Consider the following 21,942-nt stretch of genomic DNA (forward strand, 5'->3'; position numbering starts at 1 on the left):
GAGAGAGAAAGAAAGGCAGGGGGAGAGAGAAAGACAGAAATAAAGAGGGGGCAGGTGGGAGAGAGAAAGAAAGAGAGGCAGAAAGGAAAGGGGAGGGGGCAGAAAGAAAGAAATATGGGGCTTACAGAAGAAGGAAGTGCAACCAGAGACTCATGAAATCACCAGACAAAAAGGTAGGAGAAATGATTTTATTTTCAATTTAGTGATCAAAATGTATCCGTTTTGAGAATTTATATCTGCTGTCTATTTTGCACTTTGGCCCCCTTTTACTAAACTGCAATAGTGGCTTTTAGCGCAGGGAGCCTATGAGCGTCGGGAGCTGCGAGGGGCATTCAGCGCAGCTCCCTGCGCTAAAAACCGCTATTGCCGTTTAGTAAAAAGGGAGGGGGTATATTTGTCTATTTTTGTATGGCTGTTATTGAGGTCATCTGCCTTGACCTCTGGAAAAAAAACCCGAATACAAATGATAATTAACATTTTCTTTGCGTACAGTGTGCTTTGTGTTTTGTTTTGTTTTTTATTTTATTGTTGGTAGATCATTTTGACTTGGTCATTTTAAAAGTAGCTCGCAAGCCCAAAAAACGGTGTGGGCACCCCTGCTTTAAAAAGTATCAGGACTTATAAAGATTGCATTTAAAAAATGAAATGTTGCATTTAGGCGATTTTGGTCTTGTTCAAAGCATTTATCATTAATCAAGTTAATTAAGTGCCTCTATATCCAAGTTTTCTCCATAGGGTAATTTGGACTTCAAAGCATCTTAGTGGATGATTAGAAGAGAGAAAATTTCCAAACAAACTAATTGAGTTCCCTAATTCAAAGACTGACAGAGTAATAGGAGCTGACCTTTGTGCTGAAACTTTAAAAAGGCATAACTTAAAAGCAGCTCAGAAGAAACTGGGCTGCAAATTTGCAACTAAACTAAACCTTAAGTTTATATAGCGCATCATCTCCACGGATGTTGTGGAGCTCGGCACGGTTTACAAGAACTTAAAATATAGGAAGAGAAGGAAAAAAAAAGGTTTACATGAACTTATATATAGAAGAGAAGAGTAAGGGGGGGATAGAATTACATTTTAGTGAAAATCCGGGTTTTCAGTTGCGGAATAATTGGAGGGAGCTCAGGTTCCACAGCGGGGTAGTAAGGTTGTTCCAAAGACCTGTGATTCTGAAGAGAAGGGATTTTCCCAGTTTGCCTGCATAGCGAATACCGTGTAGAGAGGGCAAGGATAGTTTATACCTTTGGGCGGGTCTGGTAGTCAGGACTCGAGGAGATATTTGCAACCTTCTCCTGAAACAGCTTCCGTTTACTGTGAACAACTGTTGTCCTCACCTGAAATACCTGGAGCCTCACTCTGCCTTCTACTTGACACAAAGAAAAAAAAAAACCAAACCCATTCAGAAGTCGTTTCTTAGTAGGTTGCCAGGCTACCCAAACCCTGCAGGCTCTGCAGTTTTGGGTTTTTTGCCAGTGTTTCTATATCTAATTAACTCCATACACAATGAGATGCAAGAAAAGCATCGACACCCTCCAGATCACATTTCAAGGTTTGGTCACTCATAGGTTGAGGCACATGGGCTATTTTGGCACAAGGAAATAGGATCTCAGGTGTCCATTAAGACTGGACAGAACTTTTAAGTTTCAAGCTGGTAGACAGCAATTCTGGCTAGGCAACTTCATTGATAGAGCCAGGTCGACCTACGGCGCTTTTCGGAAAGAAATTAAGACCGCTCTGTTCAATAGATTTATTTCCTGGTCAGACAACTCCCTCCTTTTTAAAGCTAATACTCATCATGTCGATACTGCGTATTCCCACTATTTGTATTCTGTATTCACTGAACGTTCAGTGACTTCCTCACCATCTGTATTCTTTTTTTTAAAATTTATTTATTTGATTATTTGTTACAATACCTTAATAACAAATATTTATGAATGACCACAAAAATACAAATTCCATATAAAGAACAACAAAACATATGAGGCAATTAATCAACCATGTCCTAGTCCACATTATCGCTGGTCGCCAGTATTTTAAAATAAAACTTCAAATCTTTCTGTCTACTTATCTAGGGACAGGCAAATGGCATTTATATATATTTATACATCATCCCCCAAAAGTAAAATCAGTATTAGAAATTAAACTTTCAACAAAGGTTTCTCTTTAATAAAATCTTCTAGGACTGGATCATAAAACACATATTTATCACTTCCGTTCGAAATCAGGCATTTGCATGGAAATTTCAAGAAGAAAGTAGCTCCAACTGCCAAAACCTTAGGCTTTAGTTGAAGGAACTGAGTTTGTCTAGAGACATCCAGAAACATTATCACCCGTTGACCACAAAACATCTCTTGTTTTTTCAAAAAATATAATTTTAGAATATCTTGTTTTTCAAGCTCTGTCTTGAAGGTCACGAGAAGAGTTGCTCGCTTATCTATTATGTCTTTAGATGATTCTAAAAACTGTGACACATTCAAACTATCAGGTGACACTATTTTATCTATTTCACCTTCATTTGCCCTTCCCTTAGAGTCTCTTGAGATGTAATAAAGGTTGTCAACCTCAAAGGTCTCCACTTTAGTATAATGTAATATCGCTTTCAAATACATTCTCAAGAGCTCCATCGGGGACAGATAATGTGTGATTGGAAAATTTAACAAGCAAAGATTTTTAACCCTGATAGACTTTTCCATTTTTTCTAATTTAGCATGTATCATCATACTATCCTTTATATTAGAAACAGCACTAGCTTGTAAAGTACCTACTGCCTGATCTAGTTTTTCAAACTTCACAGCTGTTTCTCCAATTTTAATATCTTGCTCTTTAATTTTAACTATTGCATCAGATGAAAATTGACATAAATTCAAAACGGTTTTTTGTAATGATGACTCTATTCTATTAATGCTAAGTCAAACATCATTTAGAGTGATCACTTTATCGCTGGGGAAAACATCCGAGCCTTGCCCAGTAATCATCTGTACTGGGATTAGTTCTTTAGCTTGCCCCAAGGGTTGACCTGAAACCTCCAGTCCAGATAACATATTAATATTATAATTCTTACTATTCTGTACTCTATAATCACTGACTGCTCAGTGACATCTTCCCTATTTGTACGCTATAATTAGCTGATTGTACAGCTCTCTTCACTGTGAACCGCCTAGAAGTTGCAAGATTATGGCGGTATAGAAAAAATAAAATTATTATTATTATTATTAAAATGTACCTATTGATAGCTGGGTGGTCCAATGTATTTTCAGATCTCTTCCTCAAAAAAGCTCTTCTTTGTATTAACTCAGATCTTCATCTTCTTTCCAGAACTGCATGCAGTATTACAAATAGTAGATTTTGGGCTCCTTTTACAAAGATTCACTAGTGGTTTTAGCGTGCACTAAAATGCCACGCGCGCTAGCCGCTACCGCCTCCTTTTAAGCAGGTGGTAATTTTTCGGCTAGCACACGCTAATCTTGTGTGTGCGCTAAAAATGCTAGTGCACCTTCGGAAAAGGAGCCCAAAATCTACTATTTGTAATACTGCATGCAGTTCTGGAAAGAAGATGACGGTCTGAGTTAAAAGGACAAGGTCAACAAGATAATGAAAATGACTGGGCAGGATCCTATGTATGGTGAAAGCATCTAAATACAGAGAGAACTGATTTTTTTTTTTTTCATTTTATTCCTTTGACTAGTCTTTAAGCCCGTTACATCATTCTTTCTTTCTCTCTCTCTCCTTGGCCGCTATCTGTCTGAAGGTTTTGTTTTTTTCTTTCTCTCTCTCTCTCCTTGGACGCTGTCTGTCTGTCTGGTTATTTTTTCTTTGTCTCTTTCTCCTTGGCCGCTGCCTTTCTGTCTGGGTTTTTATTTTCTCTCTCTCTCTCTCCTTGGACGCTGTCTGTCTATCTGGGGTTGGTTTTTTTTTCCTCTCTCTCTCTCCTGGGACGCTGTCTGTCTGTCTGTTTTTCTTTGCCTCTCTCTCTGCTTGGCTGCTGGCTGTCTTTTTTCTGTCTGTCTCTCTGGCCCCGACTGTTTGTCTTTCTTTCTCTCTGTCTTTCTCCCTGGCCCCCTTTCTCTTTGTCTGTCTCTCTCCCTGGCCTCCCGTCTTTCTATCTGTATGTCTCTCTGTCTTTCTCCCTGGCCCCCTGCCTGTATTTTTCTATTGTGCCATGCCTGTCTCTCCATGGCCCCCTTATGTCTCCCCCCCAGAGCAAATTGTTGGTTGGGTTTTAGAATCTGGGGATCCTAGGTCATGTATTCCTCCCTCCTGCCCAGGTGTTCTTGCTTAGGTGTTTTTTGTTTTATTTGTTTTTTTTACACATGGTGAATCCTGCGACAGGTAAAAATACCTCGGCCCGCTCAAAAGATGTAAAAAGCACTCACCTTTAATTTGGGTTGTCATCTCTCTCTAGCACTGCACCTTCTGAAACTTTTTTTAAAATTATTATTAATTGGAGCTGCGGAGGCAGAAGGCCCAATGAGCGAGGCCATATCTATTGTTGTTGTCACAGCTCAGGGTCATCTCTCCTCCCTGCGCCTTTGACGTGGTATCCGCAAATCCGGTGAGTTGGCGAGAGCCGGGGACCGGCTTGAGCACTGTGTTGTGGGGGGGACCGGGTTGCGCGTTTTCATGCTCAGTAGGATTACGTCGCCCCCGCTGCGGCTTGTGTGGTGCCTGAGCTGCAGGTGCAAGGGGCCGGCTCGCACTATGGGGTCATGCCTAGGATGACAGCACGGCTGGTGTAGCTCGTGCAGTACAGATCCGCAAGTTCCGCTGAAAGAGGCAGCTGCTTTAAGGCTAACAGCTCCCTTAGTGATTTTGAGAATTTTATATTTTAGTTCAAAGCCGCTGTCGCGGCTCCTCTCTCGATCCCCGCCTGAGTCGGAAGTCTTCTCCGACGCTGCTGCGGTTCAAGAGAGGAGCCGCGGCGGTGGCTTTGAGCTAAAAAATGAACTTTGTCGGGTAATTTCAAGTGTTCCGGAGCGAGAGAGAGAGAGAGATGTGTAGTAAGAATGCATGCGCACTCTTGCCGGCCACAGCCCGACAGATCAAGGATCAGGGAACACGCAGTAAGAGTGCGCATGCGCGCTTAGCATTTTATTATAGTAGATAGATTTTATATTATTTATTAGCTGACATGGCTACTTATCACAAGGAGGTAAGTGATTTTTTTGTTTTCAAATGATATGCATAATGGTATATTGGGGTACTGAGGAATCTCCTCGGACATGGCAAGTTTGAACATTACCCAAGAGCAAGCTTCTGTTTTACCACTTTATTTAAATATTGAGCACATTCAATACATCATAGAAAATATACTGACAACAAATGCAGTTGTGACGGGTAGCTGGGTTAGTTTATGACAGCAAAAGCAAAGAAGCTGCCTTATAGATGAACTGATTCAGAGAGGCAAGAGCCCACTTCACTAGAAGGAAATTTTTAATTATACTCTAGAGAACATAAGAATAGCCTTACTGGGTCAGACCAATGGTCCATCTTCATGGAGGCCAATCCAAGCCACAAGTACCTGGCAAAAATCCAAAGAGTAGCTGCATTCTATGCAGAATCCCCAAAGAGTAGCATCATTCCATACAGAATTTCAAAGAATAGCAAGATTCTAGAATCCCAAGCAGTAGCAACATTCCATGCCACCAATCCAGGGCAAGCGGTGGCTTCTCCCATGTCTGTCTCAACAGCAGTTTATGGACTTTTTCTCCAGGAACTTGTCCAAACCCTTTTATTAAACCAGCTACATTAACCGCTCTTACCACATCCTCTAGCAATGCATTCCAGAGCTAGTATGTATTCTATTGTTTTATGCTGATATAATAGCCTGGAAGTCTAATTTAAAATATATTGCATATTACCATGCATGTTGTAGGCCATCATTGGAGTCACATAGGGCTCCCATAGAACATTTATTTCTTCTTGGCCTAATCACTCTCAGCATGCACACACTTGGAAATAATCTTCTCCAAGGGAATAAGCTTGCCACAGGATTTCTCTTCAAGGCCTTGGCATAGAAGCCCCTCCAAAAGATAACTCAGAGGGGCTACAGTTCAGGTGTAGCCTTTCAGTCTTGAGATTGTACTGCATTGGGTTACACTGTAAGTTCCCTTCTTCCTCTACAACTGTTTTGTGTGCTCAATTTTACACTAATGGGCCGATATGCAGAACCTTATGCCAGCATTAATTATTTTTTTTAAATTATTTATTCAATTTTCTATACCATTCTTCCAGAGGCGTTCAGAACGGTTTACATTAATTTATTCAGGTACTCAAGCATTTATACCTGGGGCAATGTGGAGATTAAGTGACTTGCCCAGGATCACAAGGAACAGCGTAGGTTTGAACCCACAACCTCTGGGTGCTAAGGCTGTATCTTTAACCACTGCGCCACAGAGCCAATTACTGCTGGACTCATGCTGGCATTGATCTGTACAGAATGCTCAGAGGGTTTTAGCAAAGGAAACAACATGCATATCAAATCTGGCCCCAAATTGTATTCAAAAGTAGTCAAACGGATGTTAATGAGGCCATTTTGTATTCCCTCCGAATGCTCAGAAAACAGTACATAAATAAACCCTGCTTTTACCACTGGAAACCTACTATCGTGTTTCCCCGAAAATAAGACCTACCCCAAAAAAAAGCCCTAGCATGATTTTCGGGGTAGGTCTTAATATAAGCCCTACCCCAGAAAATAAGCCATAGTTGCCAGCGGCAGCAGTGCTCCCCCTGCGACTTTAATACAATCAGTCTGTAGGATTATTGGATTCCCATGTGTTGGGATGCATCAGCTTTGTCTAGAACAAACACTTGGGTCTGAGGTTAACCTCACTGCTCCATCAATCTGGTATTCCCTCCCATTATATTTCAGAGCAGAACAAAACATGGATAAATTTAAGAGTAGTTTAAAATGCTTTCTTTTTAAAGATGCCTACGATTGATTTATCCTTTTTTTTTCCTTTCTTTTAATATTTCACTTCCTTTTCCATTTGTTTTTTTCCTTTTATGTTCTCTTTTCTTTACAAATTGTAGTTCTTTCTCCTTTCCTTCTGTTATACCTCCCTTTCCTAAGTCAAGTTTGGCTGGTCTGTTTGGGTCTTGTTTATTTTTCGTACCCCATTATATATATATATATTTTTTTTTTAATTCTTTTTTCATTTGTTACAATTACATAACAAAAAAATACAAGAATATCAACTTCAAACATAGCATACAACTGCTCATCAAATAAGGTCCAAGGCAATAATTTATCAGTGATCAAGTCCACATTATTAAGTGGATTATTAATAAAGGAAGAGTAAAAGGACAAAAAAAAAAAGAAAAGATTTAACGTCTGGCAGGCACATTCTTTAAATCATCAATTATCCTCTCCAGCAAACAAATAATAGTTTTTAAGAAACTATCTGCAAAGGTTTATCTCTAAGAAAACCCACTATATATTTTAATGTACAATGCTTCGAATTTTATGATTAGCGTTTAATCAACTATGAACTATGAAATATACCCCCTCTTCTACGAAACCGTGCTTGGTGGTTTTTAGTGCAGAGAGCCGCGCTGCTCCCGACGCTCATAGGAACTCAAGTGCTCCCAAAAAATTCATGCTAGGATTATTCAATAAACCGTGTAGTGCTTTACTGTGTATTATTGGAATTTAATGATGTTTCTTAATAAACTGAGCGCATAAAAATATTAATAAAAGTTTATGCTATAGTTGATATTGAAGTGTTAAGGAAGTTAATGTAAAAAAAATAAAATATATATATATATATATATTTTTAAAGATCATAACTGAATAAATATACAATTCATAAGTTAGATCGAAAGACAATAAATGTCCTATGCAGAATTCAAACTTCCTTCTAACAATTCATAGCCCCACTTGTTTTGTGGAAGAATTCATCCCGAACTGTTAAACACGGAAGAGTACTTAGCTGAATCTTGTTAAGAATATATACTGCCGCGTAATACTTGAAATTTAAATTGAAAAATCAATAAAAGATTTAAGCATAAAAAAAAAGAATATATACTGCCGCGTAGAAGTTAGTATCACCTCTCATGTAAATTAAAGTTTCTAGTTTCAAGTTTATTAGGATTGTATATACCGCCTATCAAGGTTATCTAAGCGGTTTTTACAATCAGGTACTCAAGCATTTTCCCTGTCTGTCCCGGTGGGCTCACCTATTTTATATAAACATATTTTATAAACAGATACAATATTAGACTGTTATGTTATGTCCCATTGAATCCTCACATATCAAGAGTTCTAGGCGAGTTGCATGCAGCATAATACTACATAGAAATGCTGTGTAGGGTAAAAACATTATATAGAGTTTTTGCATATTATATGGAGTTATCTACATGTTATTTGAATGGGATAATACAATACAGGGTGATACAACAGATAGGAGCTGATTCTGAACAGAAAGTTGTACACATTACGTAGAGTTCTCAACATGTTACAGCAGTATGGATTAATATATCAGATAGGAGCCTGATTATTAACATTGGGGTCCTTTTACTAAGGTGTATTAACTGATTTAGCGCACACTAATCGTTAGGACCCCATTGTCTTTTTTTTTCCTGTTGGCTTCTATTTTTAATCTGCATTTTTTAAGTCCCTAGTAGGGATTTCTTTAAAAAAACATGGTTTTTTTTAGGTTTCTGTGAAAGATTATATACATTGGTTTTGCAAATTTCAATGGAAAGCGAGCTCTACACTGTTGCTATTTGGTAATGAAATGATTTGCTATGGTGTGTCTCATATTTTACACCTTTCAGAGTTGGGAATGACAGGATTAAGTTGTTAGAGCTGCATTGGTCCACAGATCTTCGTAAATCACCATACAGCGTTTTGAATGCTAGGCAGCACAATTTGAATTCTGTTCATTTTACTATTGGTATTCAATGCCAGCCCCTATATGGTACCACTGGTGAATACCTGGATAGGCAGTAGCCTGCCAGGAATTAGTCAGGTATCGCCAGTATTCAGCAGCGGTACCCAGATAGGTACCACCGCCTTTTTGCCGTTAACTGAATAGCCATGAGTCCTCTCACTAAATATGGGCAGTGCCTGGATTAGTCCCAGCTGTACTTGACTTGGCCCCCAGACCACCCTAACACTAACCTGATGTGCTGGTCAGGCAAGATAATAATAATAATAATTTTATTCTTATATACCGCCATACCGAAAAAGTTCTAGGCGGTTCACACCAAGGTGAGCTAATACATGGGATACAGATAAAATACAAATCAGAATAATGGACTTAAAGACAGATTAAGACAGAAAGCAATTACAATATAATGCAGAAAATACCAGCTTGGCAGGGAAAGAAGTATTTTCAGTGGCCCTACCTGGTTATGTCCTGTGGGAGCTTAGTCCATACTAGTTAACTGGGTAGAAGCTAATGCTGATTATCAACCACAACATGTGTAAATCATTAGGTCCAAAAACAATAATAACCCCCACCCCACCTCCACGAACTATCCACCTAAAGGCTTACCTTTCTAGGTAGGAAAAGCCTCAAACCAGGAGAAATGTGGAGTAGCATCCAATCTTTTATTATAGGCATAAAAACCTCCCCCACCTATTTTCATATATTTATTTTATTTTTTGATAATAAGTAATACATTGTCTGCTCACAATAACAAATCCATATAGTTAATATCGGGTCAATAGTGAATTGCAACGGCACGCTTATTGTCGAGCTTCTCAAAACATAAACACTTAAACACGAACACCTGCGCTCCACCCAAACGCTGCGAGTCATCTCAAAGCAATTGCCCGGGCCAAAGTCAGTGAAAATCGAGCGTATACTTTTATCTGAACTGAGCGGAGGCTTTCCTGGAGACAGAATTGGGACAGGAATTACAGTAAAGTGCCAATGCACCATGAGAGGGTCAAAAGAGCACTGTGGCAGTAGGAAGAACCCAAGATGACCAAGAAAGAGGCAAAATACTCCAAGACATTGAGTGAGGGATCGTTCCAAAGCCTGCAGGAAAAAGTGAGGTGCAAGAGTCCAAGAGTACTTTTTCTACAGATATGTCTTATGTGATTTAAAATGAATACACATCCCTAGATACTACATGAGTTGGCCCCCAAATAACTGTGGGATAGGATAACAAGTTATATAACAGGAAGGGTCCCCTACTTGGCAAATCAATCTTTGGATTAAATTATGGCAAGGGTTTTTTCTTTGGTAGCATGTAAGACTTGGAATGCATTGTACATGTATTATACAGATTTGCATTTTGGAAAAGCTATGAAACTGTAGCTATGTAAACAGAAATACTGGAAGGAGGGTGATTACAATCGCGTTGGAGTTCAGTTAATGGTTCATATTTGATGGGACATCTTGGATTTTACTGGGTTGGAGGGTTTTATAAATGGTTTTTGTTTGCTTTTAAGGGAAGAGGATTGACATTTCTATGGTTTTGATTATGGCGGGTGTTTTTGCTGTTGTAAATTGTTTGCTCTGGTGGACAGAGGCAGTAAATACACTGAAGTAAGTAAATAAGTAAAATAGATAAATATGAGTCCTGCTGAGCAAAAAGGCACCAAAAGTGAGATGCTTGACACATTTATACTACAAATAAAGGGATATCAATTGTATAATCCTACAAAATTTCAGCCTCAGGCATGGACTAATTACATCTTTAAAAAACAAGGAATGTTTACCAATAAAAAAAGTAATTAGCTCCAGAAATCACATACCTCACTTCAGATACTGGCAGCTTTTAGACCAGACATGGGTAACTCTGGTCCTCAAGGGCCGGAATCCAATTGGGTTTTCAGGATTTCCCCAGTGAATATGTGGCGCAGTGGTTAAAGCTACAGCCTCAGCATCCTGGGGTTGTGGGTTCAAACCCATGCTGCTCCTTGTGACCCTGGGCAAGTCACTTAATTTCCCCATTGCCCCAGGTACGTTAGATAGATTGTGAGTCCACCAGGATAGACAGGGAAAATTCTTGAGTACCTGAATAAATTCATGTAAACCGTTCTGAGCTCCCCTGGGAGAACAATATAGAAAATAGAATAAATAAATAGTGTGAAAAGTTCCAGCCTCTGATAAATAGCAGTAGTAGTAGTAGTGCTGGTATTGTGACATCATAATGCCTCATTCCACCAATGCCTAAGAACCAACCGTGATGTCACAATGGCTTCATTGTCTTATACTTGGCTTACATTTTGATTTTTAGAATGGTACAGTGGTTAAAGCTACAGCCTCAGCACCCTGAGGTTGTGGGTTCAAACCCATTCTGCTCCTTGTGACCCTGGGCAAGTCACTTAATCCCCCCATTGCTCCAGGTACATTAGGTAGATTGTGAGTCCACCAGGATAGACAGGGAAAATGCTTGAGTACCTGAATAAATTCATGTAAACCATTCTGAGCTCCCTTGGGAGAACGGTATAATGAAGGGGGATAAGGGTAAGGGGTTAAGGGGGGGGATATAGGAAAAAATAGATTAGGTATATAGAAATATATTTTGGAGGAATGATAAAATATGTATGCAAATATTTTATTATGAATTTAATTGTAATGAATATCTATTTGTATCATATTATTGTATATTTATTTGATTCTTTCAATAAAATGTTATAAAATAAAAAATATGCATGAGATCTATTTGCATGCACTGCTGTCAATGCATATTTATTAGGGGGAAATCCTGAAAATCCTGATTGGATTCCAGTCCTTGAGGACCGGAGTTGCCCATGTCTGTTTTAGATTGTCTTAGAACAGTGGTTCCCAACCCTGTTCTGGAGGACCATCAGCCAGTCAGGTTTTCAGGATAGACCTAATGAATATGCATGGGGCAGATTTGCATGCCTGTCAGCCCCATTATATGCAAATCTCTCTCATGCATATTCATTAGTGCTATCCCAAAAACCCGACTGGTTGGTGGTCCTCTAGGACATGATTGGGAACCACTGTCTTAGAACATAAAAAATATCAAAGCTGTGAAAAAAATTGCATAGTTCCATTCTATTGACCCTTTAGGGCCTCTTCTATTAAACTGCACTAGCAGTTTCTAGAGTTCCTATGAGCACCAGGAGCAGCGCGGCTCTCTGCGCTAGAAACTGCTAGTGCAGTTTAATAGAAGAGGGGGTTAGAGTCGGTTCAGAGGAAGGCTACTAAAATGGTCAGTGGTCTTCCTCATAAGGCATATGGAGACAGACTTAAAGATCTCAATCTGTATACTTTGAAGGCGGGAGAGGGGAGATATGATAGAGATGTTTAAATACCTATGTCAGTCTCAACGCTGGCTCTGATGTATATAACTATGGTTCAACAGTTTTCACATTCAAGTTTATCAAGTTTCAGGTTTATTCAAATTATTTGATGAAACGCTTTTCAAATTACAAAGCGTTTTACAAAAATAAAAATGAGATTTTAAAGAAATCACTGATACATAATATTTATAACTAGACCAACAGGGGTAAACTTAAGAAACAATAGGAATGGAGGGCAGAAATACAATTTTTCAAGAAAAGTACATAAAAGGGAAGTACATTGGGAGGGTAAGAGAAAGTAGATGAACACATTCATGTGTGACTGCAGTTCATTATACTGTACACTGAATCACTCCCTCCGTAGTTACAAACTCTTTGTGTCCAGCTCCTCAGAAGCACCACCTGGGGCTCAAAAATTCTCACTGCCCCTGGCTTCACGTGCCGCCTCGTCCCTGGATCGTTTAATTCTATTTCGTGATTATTATTTGCCAATATTTTAAATATAGTGCTCTTTTACATCACTGTGAGTAAAGTGAAAAGCAATACTTGGCAAATAATGATCACAAAATAGAATTAAATGATCCAGGGCTAAGGCGGCACGTGAAGCCAGGGGCAGTGAGAGTTTTTGAGCCCCAGGTGGTGCTTCTGAGGAGCTGGACACCAAGAGTTTGTAACTACGGAGGGAGTGATTCAGTGTATAATGAACTGCAGCCACACGTGAATGGAAATACCTATGTGGCATAAATGCGCATAAGGTGAGTCTCTTTCATTTGAAAGGAAGCTCTGGAATGAGAGGGCATAGGATGAAGTTAAGAGGTGATAGGCTCAGGAGTAATCTCAGGAAATACTTTTTGACAGAAAGGGTGGTAGATGCGTGGAGTTTGTTGTATTGATGTGGCAATTTTTTTAATATCTATTGGCTGTGGTGAGGTGTTTGATTGACTTACAGCTGAAGAGGAGGCGTTTCCTCAAATCGTGCACTCAGCACTGTTGCTCATACCCTTCATGGTCTAGCGTGGCACAATGATGACACTCAGGCGCTTGTCAACTCAAGTGGAATTTATTCGGCCGCAGCCATAACAGCACAATTACATCAAACTGTTATCAACTGAACATCATAATCAAGCATGAACGGTGATGAACTGTACACAGTAACCGCATTTCAGAAAATGGCATAACACACAATGTACATCACCAGGCAACATATCAGGAACTGATGATCAGGCGCACAGCATCTGGCTCTCTATCCCGCACAATGTGGGGCGCCGTACAAGCTTCCCCAGCTCACCGGACTCTTCCCGTTCAAGGAGGTGTCCCCTCGTCAGCTGTACGTTGTTGTGAAGATCATGGCCTGGCCCCCTGCCGTCCAAGCAAGGCGACGTGCCCCATGTCTTAACCACTGTAAAGATGTCAGCCTTCTACCCATATGCTGTGCTTACTTGCCACCTGCCAGACTGGCTGCGACAGTAGTGAAGGGTGGGCGGGAGGGAAGTCGCGTCTATCTCCCTGGACCGCCGTCGGGAAAAGGGGCGACCTCCCTTCCGCTTCCCCCTCATCTCCTAACCCTCCCCTCCCCCCTCCCTCGCTGATTGGCGTTTCCTATCCTCCTCCCTCCCCCCCCCTCCCCTCCTATCTATTCGCTCCGGCTTCAGGCCGATTTGGCCTCGCTCCTCCCTATACGGGATCGGAGCTTGTTCTTTCTGTCTGTGGAGCTGGAGCAGTTGGAAGATCGGGACTCAGCAGGACAGATATTCAGTGGATGAAGAAGATCATGTTGGACAGCTAAGTACTCTTTTTTTTTTTAAGTGGAAATATTTTTATATTTTCTTTTTTTGTGTGGTTTTTGCTCTTCTTTGCCAATTGTTGGGTGTTTGCATTATTGGTTGTAAATACCATCTTTTGCTAAAGTGTGTAGTGATCCTTCAGTTATCGACCAATTTTGCTTCAAATAGCGCTGTTTGGATGATTATTCGCCACACCGATTTAGTTGAGAGTTTTTCTTTTTTTACCAAATTTCCTGATGTAGAGTTCTAATGGCTGTCTTTTCATATGGATGTTTAAAGAATGGAGTTTTTTAGCCTAGCATTAAAGTGTGCTTGTTTGACTACTTCAGGCTTGTGCATGAATTGAACATTGCACTTTGTGCCCATAATTCACAAGCATTTGAACCCCTTCAGAAGAGCGTATAGTTATAGTTTTAGGATTGATGTTATTCTTACTCTGGTCCTTTTGGAATTTTTTCTGGGTAGTTGAAATCACCCATTATTATACTGTTGCCCAATTCTCCAGCTTTCCTAATCTCGGAAAACATTTCTTCATCTGTCTACTCATTTTGCCCCGTGAGACAGTAGTATAATCCTACCTTTATATTCCTTCTCATCACATATGGAATTTCAATCCATAAGGATTACACACTGCTATCTGTGCCATACAGAATGTTTATTTGATTTGATTCAATTCCCCTTTTAACATATAGCGCAACCCCCACCCCTCCAATTTGATCTACATTACATTAGTGATTTCTATTCCGCCATTACCTCGCGGTTCAAGGCAGATTACATAAGAATTGTCATGATATTAGGAAATACATAAGGGGTAGTTTGAACATTTTAGGTTTGTTAAGGAATAGATAGTATTGTAGGTGAAGCTTGGGACAGATCTGGTTGTGTTATATAGGTTTTGTCTACTCTATCCTTGTGATATAATTTGTACCCAGTGTCCCATTGATTGTCCTCATTCCACCATGTCTCCGAGATGCCTATTATATCTACCTCATCATTCAGAGCTATATACTCTAACTCTCCTATTTTATTTTTTAGGCTTCTAGCATTTGTATACAGACACTCAGGGCAGGATTAGTTCATCGAGGGCCCCTAGGCACACAAGTACACTGGGCCCCCTGCCCCGCCCCACCCCACCATGCGCCCAGGCGGAAACAGGAAGCTGCGTCAGAGGGAAGCTTTGGGCAAGCAGCACCACTTGCACAATTACATTTCCTGTTGCCTTTCTTACCCCCGTTGCTTGCTTGTCTTACTTTACGTTGATGGGGGGGGGGGGTGCGTTGCCGATCGATGCTGGACGGGCCCATCGCCGTTTGGAAAAAACAGTGTTGATGCCCTCCTTCATCGGGCCCCCCGGACCATTTCGGGCCCTAGGCACGTGCCTACTTGGCCTATTGGCTAATCCTGCCCTGCAGACACTTCAAATTATGATTTTTCCTTGCAACTACAGGCTGATGAGAAGACAGAGAAAATCTGAGTCTTTTACTCTGCCTTCCTCTTTAACCCTCCTGGCTTTCTTTCACCATTATTGGAACCTCCCAGTAAAATGTATAAGAGCTCAAACAGGCACAGAAATAGCAAGCTTCTCCACAAGCTCAAACTTTCATCAACCAACTCATTTACCCAATTCGGGTTAAGGCAGGCCCCAAATAGGGTTTCTCATCAATACCCAACCTGCTGAACACCACTGGAGCCTTGTTTGGGCACGGTGTCAACAAATGCAGTGTATAAAGAAGTGTCAGCTGACGCAGGATGCCAGCATGGGGGGGGAAATGATAGAAGACTATCCATCACAGTACTTTGAAGTAAATGTTTTGTTTTGCACAGGCTGGGAAAGCATTGCTTACCATGTGACCTTTTAAAGTGTTGCCAGGTATGCAGTGAATGTGGTTTTCTGTCAAGCGATAGCATAGTGAGGCCAGTGATTACTTCCAGCCCCATAGGTTCAGCTTGTGCACTGCACTGTCCAGAGAACCTAGAGGTGGAGGGAAAAATAGAAGCATCCTAAAATTCTCACATTTAGAAACAGCCGTTTCATATTCCCTGTTGATTTAGAGGAATATTGACCCAGTTGATCAGAAGAAAAGCATGCACGGTGTGATTTTGTGAGTGCTTTAGCATTGTAGAACTACAACTTTATTTTCTGATCCCTTTATTATTGTGCAACAGCAAAAATCACTATGGACATGCTGTGCCTAAAGAGAGGTCAATAGGTTAAGAATGTAAGAGCATAAGAATTGCAGAAGTGGGGCACATTAGAGACCTATAGCGTCCAGTAGGCATCTCTGATACTGGCTCTGTAAATGGCGCCATTATCAGTGCCTGCCTTAAAAATGGCCGCCAGTCGTGTGTCCATCATGCAGTGGCATCATTTACAGAATCACGGCTGCGAGAAAGGTAGGCGCCGGATATGTGGGCCAGGCTTCTCAAAGCCTACATTTCCAGGGCCTACCTCTCACGACAATCACATCCAATATTTTACCGCCCAATTCAGAACGGCTCACCATGGTCTTTTCCGAGCTTACTAGCAGTCTCCGACTCCGCCATGCAAATGTAGTACAACGTGATCGTTAATATTAAAATGGTAGTAAAATGCGCTCACCCTCGCTGCGCCACTGAATGCCCCTAACACACCCCTAATCCTCCCATGCCCTATTCTTCCTTTGAGTTGACATTTTATAGAATAGGGTGGCCAATTAACAATTACTGATTGTTAATGGCTCACCAATTAGTCTGGGCATAGATATGGAATCCATGCCCAGATCAGGCAACCTATATAGAATCCAGGATCATTGATGTCAGTTTGAAGGCACTTGTCCCCCTTTTCCTAATTCCATTTCTCTGGCATCTCTTTCGTGGTGTTTTCCAACCCCTGCTACTGCATTGCTTCTTCTCTCCAGGAGACGCGGCCAGTCCGATTTTCCAAAGTCAACACGGCCTAAGCTAAAGTTGCATGTAAGCGCTCCCGCGCATGCCAAATCTACCTCATGCGTATTTATTATAGAATCTACCGTAGAAAAGCAGTCTGGCTGGAGGGTCCAGTGGGCAGGTGCGCCTCCGGCACAGGAACCGCCGCCCTACTCGTCCTGGGCGCCGCGAGGGAGGAGTCTCGCCAGCCCCCGCCTGCAGGGGCCCTCCCCCGAGCCGGGCTGTCGAGCGGGGGCGCGCGCCCTCTCAGGGAAGATCGCCGAGCACCCTGGAACCCGGCAGCACGTGCCTCGCTCGCGCGCGCTCCCTCCCTCCGCCTCCCAAGCGCAGCCCCCCTCCTCTCTCTCTCTTTTTTTTTTTTTTTTTTTTAATCAAAGTGCTGAGGCGAAGGAAGGCGAGTCCAGAGGCTCGGCAGGCGGCTCGCGCGCGCGCTCATGGAGCTCCCGGGGAACGATGCCGCTTCGCGCTCTTTCCCCAGCTAGACGTTGCCCGCGCGTCTCGAGCCCGGCTCAACCATGCCCTTGGCTTTCTGCGGGGACGACAACAACTCGGCCGCGTACAACGTGGACCACGGAGTGCTGAACAACGGCTGCTTCGTGGACGCTCTCAATGTGGTGCCCCATGTGTTCCTGCTATTTATAACCTTCCCTATATTATTTATAGGTAAGTCCTTGCAATGCGGCTTTTCGGCGCTGGCAACACAGGTGATGTGAAACGGCACGAGAGGATCATGGAAAGGTCTAGAGGGCTACATGTGGCTTTTGCATAATGAGCAGAATGCAGATTACAGCTTCCTGAATGTATATTTCTTAAAAAAAAATAAAAAATTGTGTGGCATTTCCTTCAGTATTTTTTCCGCAGTCCCCCCCTTACCGAGGAGGACTATTTTCTAAGGTCAGGCACTGAGAGCAAATATATGCCACATAAGATGCTTCTTTTGTAATATAGTAATGATCTCTGTTGTATTAGAAGATGGGAACCTTCAAGTTTCATCCCCAGCTGTTTCTAGCCCTTTACTTCTTGCTCCAGGCCATCATCTGGCAGCTCTTCTGCTCCCTGATCCATCCCCTCCTGGTAGAGGAGCCCCTACTGGCTCTACTATCTATAACCTATTTATTTAAAAAAAAAAAAATTCTACACCGTTTATAACTAAACGGTTCACAAAGCCACATGCATAATTTAAAACCAGAATCATGACATAAAAATAATCCTAAGAAACCATGTTCAAACATTATTACAAACTAAAAACTTTGATTTAAAAAAAATATATATATATAGTGTTATATAACAACTTTAACATACTATAAAATAATAAAAATATTGAACAAAAAAAAAAATGATGGTGAACAATTCATCAGCTTTGCCACAAAAGGCAATTATTAACCAGAAGAAAGCTGTGTCTTAAGTAATTTCCTGAACATACCCCTTACATGACAGTTTCTCTTATTTGACCCACAAGGGAGTTCCATTTTTTTAAACTCCTGCACAGCACAAAGTCATTTTGCCAGTCTCAACAACCCCTTGGGTTTACGTTCGTCTTCAGTAAAGCTGAGTTTTCAGAACGTAATCATCTGTTTGGTGTATCCCATGTACTGTCAAAATGTATCTTTATTGTAAACCGCTTCGAACTTCACGGTATAGTGGTATATAAGAAATAAATTATTATTGTTATTATTATATTATGTTAGTTTTAAACAATTCTATCCCCCAGCAAAAGGCACCACATGACAAGGGGGAAATACACAAGAGAAGCCTCTGGAGTAGAGAACAACAGGGTCTTTTTTAAATATATATATAGGAGCCAACTTTTTTAAATTATTGGGGGGGGGGGGGGGGTTCATTGTTTTCCCACGCTTTTGCAGTACTGGCCCTGAAATGGACAGTTAGAATTTTTTAGACAGACTGTGAGGCCACCAGGACAGATAGAGAAAATTCTCAAAGTGCCTGTATGTAAAACCACTTTGAGTGTGGTTGCAGAAACTACAGAAAGGTGGTATACAAGTCCCAATCCCTTTTCCTATCTCTGTAGCACCTATGAGTGCCAGTGGCATAGTAAGGGGGGGGGGAGGGGAGGGGAGGGGGCAGGAGGCAGACCACCCCAGGGGCTGTGTCGGTGAGGATGGCAGCACTTCTCCACCTCACCCTTTTCATACCGTTCCTCCCCCCACCCCATATCTCTAGATCTTCACTAGCATGAGTAACCTCTCCTGCAGCCCTCGTTCCCCTCTGAATAACTTCCATGGGTATGGGGCCAGAAAGTGATATCAGAGGGAAATCCAACGCTGGTGCATGGAGCATGCTGAAGATGCTACTTGTGCTGGTGAAGGTTTAGATGTTCAGGGGGGAGAAGGAGAGCGCAAGTAGGGGCAGGAAGGAGTGAGGAGGTGGAAGGAGCAGGGGTGCGGAGAGGAGGACGGGGGAGGCCACTGCCCTGGGCTCCTCCTACCATTACTAGGCCACTGATGGGTGCTATTGGATGCAGACTGAAAGAGTATTTGTGACCCCTGAAGTAGGCAGTTATCCACCAAACCAGCCCCATTTTGGATCTTTTTTAAAAATCTGTCAGTGTTTTGCCAATAAAAGAGTGTTCTATTTTCTACACTTCTGTGCAGGAAAGTTCTTGGTCTGACCCTAGCTTTGTGTGTTTTTCGAGTTCTAAACTCACACATGCAAATGTTCCCTGGTAACAATAAAAGGAGTTTGCTCAATATTGGGGGGTGCTCAAGCAGAGAAGCCAACTTTTCATAATTACTGGGGGATGCTAAACCCAATGAAAATGACCCCTCCCTGGACACAGTCAAGTAGTATATTCAATATTGGAGGGTGTTCAATCACCTACAGCACCCACAGAGTCGACTCCTATGTACTTAAGCACCCACAGAGCTGTCATCTCCAGCCCTCCTCTCGTTTTTCTTACGGCAGGGGAAATAGACACAGTTACATCATTAACCAGAGTTTTGGCAATTTTAAGAACTGTATTGCACAAATATTGTCACCTTTGTTGTGGGTTTTAGTTAAATGTTTACTTATTTATTTATCCCAGAAGATCTGTGGAGCTCTGTGCATTTCCAGGTTTGATATTACGTAATGTTTTGGCCGAGTAGGGTAGTACTGACATTCATGTGGCCCTCTGTGCGTAAGGGGTTGTCCTCCCTGCCTTGTTATCATCAAGACAAGATGAGGAGAAGGAGTGATTAGTAGAGATTAATTCTTAAAGGGAGGATAAATACTGTTTACCTTTCCTTCCACCATTTTCCTGTTAGCAACACAAACTTCAGCTGTTCCACATTTTTTTTTTCTTCCCTAAGGTTCTTCTTGCCAGGTGTGAAAGGCCTGTGACTGGGGAAAGTGTTTGTGTGTGTGTGATTAAATATTGGAGGGAGATGTTGTGTGAACGAATGTGGCAGCAGAATACAGGGGCATAACAGCACTATCATCAGGCAATTTCTGACACATTGCTTCATGATCTTTTGAGCAGGGAAAATACAGCTTGAGCTTTAGCATCCATGTTCTTTCCATAGTCACTAAGGGTGCAAATATTTTGTTTTGTTTTTGCCCTTCCAGTGGTTGCTTTTTGGTAAATATCATGATTAATTCATGATGATCTATTATATTGTTAGTACTTCTTGATCTGTGAACCGCATAGAACCGCGAGGACGTTGTGGTATATAAGAATGTTCTAATCTAAAATATGTGAGTCTGTGGATGTTAAACATAGTTGCAAGAAGTGGCATAGCCAGACATGCTAATTTGGGTGGGCCTGAGCCCAAAGTGGATGGGCACACGCTATTCATATCCCCACCCCCCTGCCGTGACCTCAAATTCATTAAACCCCAAAACTGGCAGGGATCCCCAAGCCCCACCAGCTGAAGAGGCCCTGTTTCTGGAGCCCAGAATGCTTTCAAACTCGCTGCAGCCAGTGGCACTGTCAATGGGCTGTTGCCAAGCTGATCTACCTCCTTCTCCTCCTGTGCAGCCACAAAAACTGAGCATGCACGAGGATGGGGGAGGGTAACTAATGCAGCAGCAGTCCATAGCGAGTACAAGAGTGTTCTGAACTGCTGGAGCCGGACCTTTTCAGCTGGTGAGGGTTAGGGACCCCTTCCAGCCTTAACAAGGGTGCCACGATATTGGGTGGATGGCTATGCCACTGACTGGAGAGGCAGGGTGATTGTGAAAGAAAGCAGAGACAAGGATACAAATACATAATTACGAGGGGGTGTTGAAAAGTTCTCAGCCCAACCAAGAAGGGAATGACATGGGGCCTTGAAACTTGCAAGTTATTCCACGTATTCACCCCTAAGTTCAACACACTTGGCACATTGAGGCTGATTCTATAAAGGGTGCCTAAAGTTAGGCACCTAGCTTAATTGTCAAAACACCTTTATTAGGCTCAATAATTGCTTTAAAAAAATTAATTGGGCAATAGGCACCTATCCAAGAATTTAGTAAGTAGGTTGGGCTTCTTAGCACCCCTTCATATGTTCAATTCCATAAAGCAATTAAGACTATTTTGCTTCAAAAATATTTGATCTCTAATTGAATCTCTCTAAAATGTAATTTTTAGATTGCTTTTATTTCTTAGATTGTATCTGTTATATTTCAGAATGAATTGTTCCTGTTTTAACTACTGTAATCTGCTTTGCGCTTATTTTTTTTTATTTTTTTTCCTTTATTTATTGGATTATTCATTACAATATCTCTGTAACAAACATACATGAATGAACACAGAAAAAAAATACAAAATACAAAATGTAAATTCCCAAATGGGAATTAACATAATATAAGAAAACTAATTCAACCGTATCCTAGTCCACATTAAAGCTGATCGCCAGTACAAATAAAACATCAAAGCAAATCTTTCTATCTACTTTCTAGGAACAGGCAAATGGCTATTATATATATTATACATCATCCTCCAAAAGTAAACCAAAATAAGGAATTAAACTTTCAACAAAGGTTTCTCTTTGATAAAATCTTCCACCTGGGCTTATAATTGGCATAGGT

General features: G+C 41.4%; 1 protein-coding gene across 4 annotated transcripts in view; it reads left to right on the plus strand.

Annotated features, from left to right (window-relative positions):
• The first annotated feature begins 17,304 nt into the window (after nt 1-17,304).
• Nucleotides 17,305-21,942, plus strand: part of ABCC8 (ATP binding cassette subfamily C member 8) — a 200,634-nt gene continuing 195,996 nt past the window's right edge. For all 4 annotated transcript variants that reach the window (XR_004537595.1, XM_033928351.1, XM_033928352.1 and 1 more), the window contains exon 1: nt 17,305-17,598. Coding sequence is in view for 3 of the 4 variants with exons in the window: in XM_033928351.1 (XP_033784242.1) it covers nt 17,451-17,598 (148 nt within the window). In the remaining variant the exon portion in view is untranslated. The remainder of the gene's footprint in view (nt 17,599-21,942) is intronic.

The sequence above is a fragment of the Geotrypetes seraphini genome, chromosome 19, assembly GCF_902459505.1.
Source record: "Geotrypetes seraphini chromosome 19, aGeoSer1.1, whole genome shotgun sequence".
In the NCBI taxonomy this organism is placed as follows: Eukaryota; Metazoa; Chordata; class Amphibia; order Gymnophiona; family Dermophiidae; genus Geotrypetes; species Geotrypetes seraphini.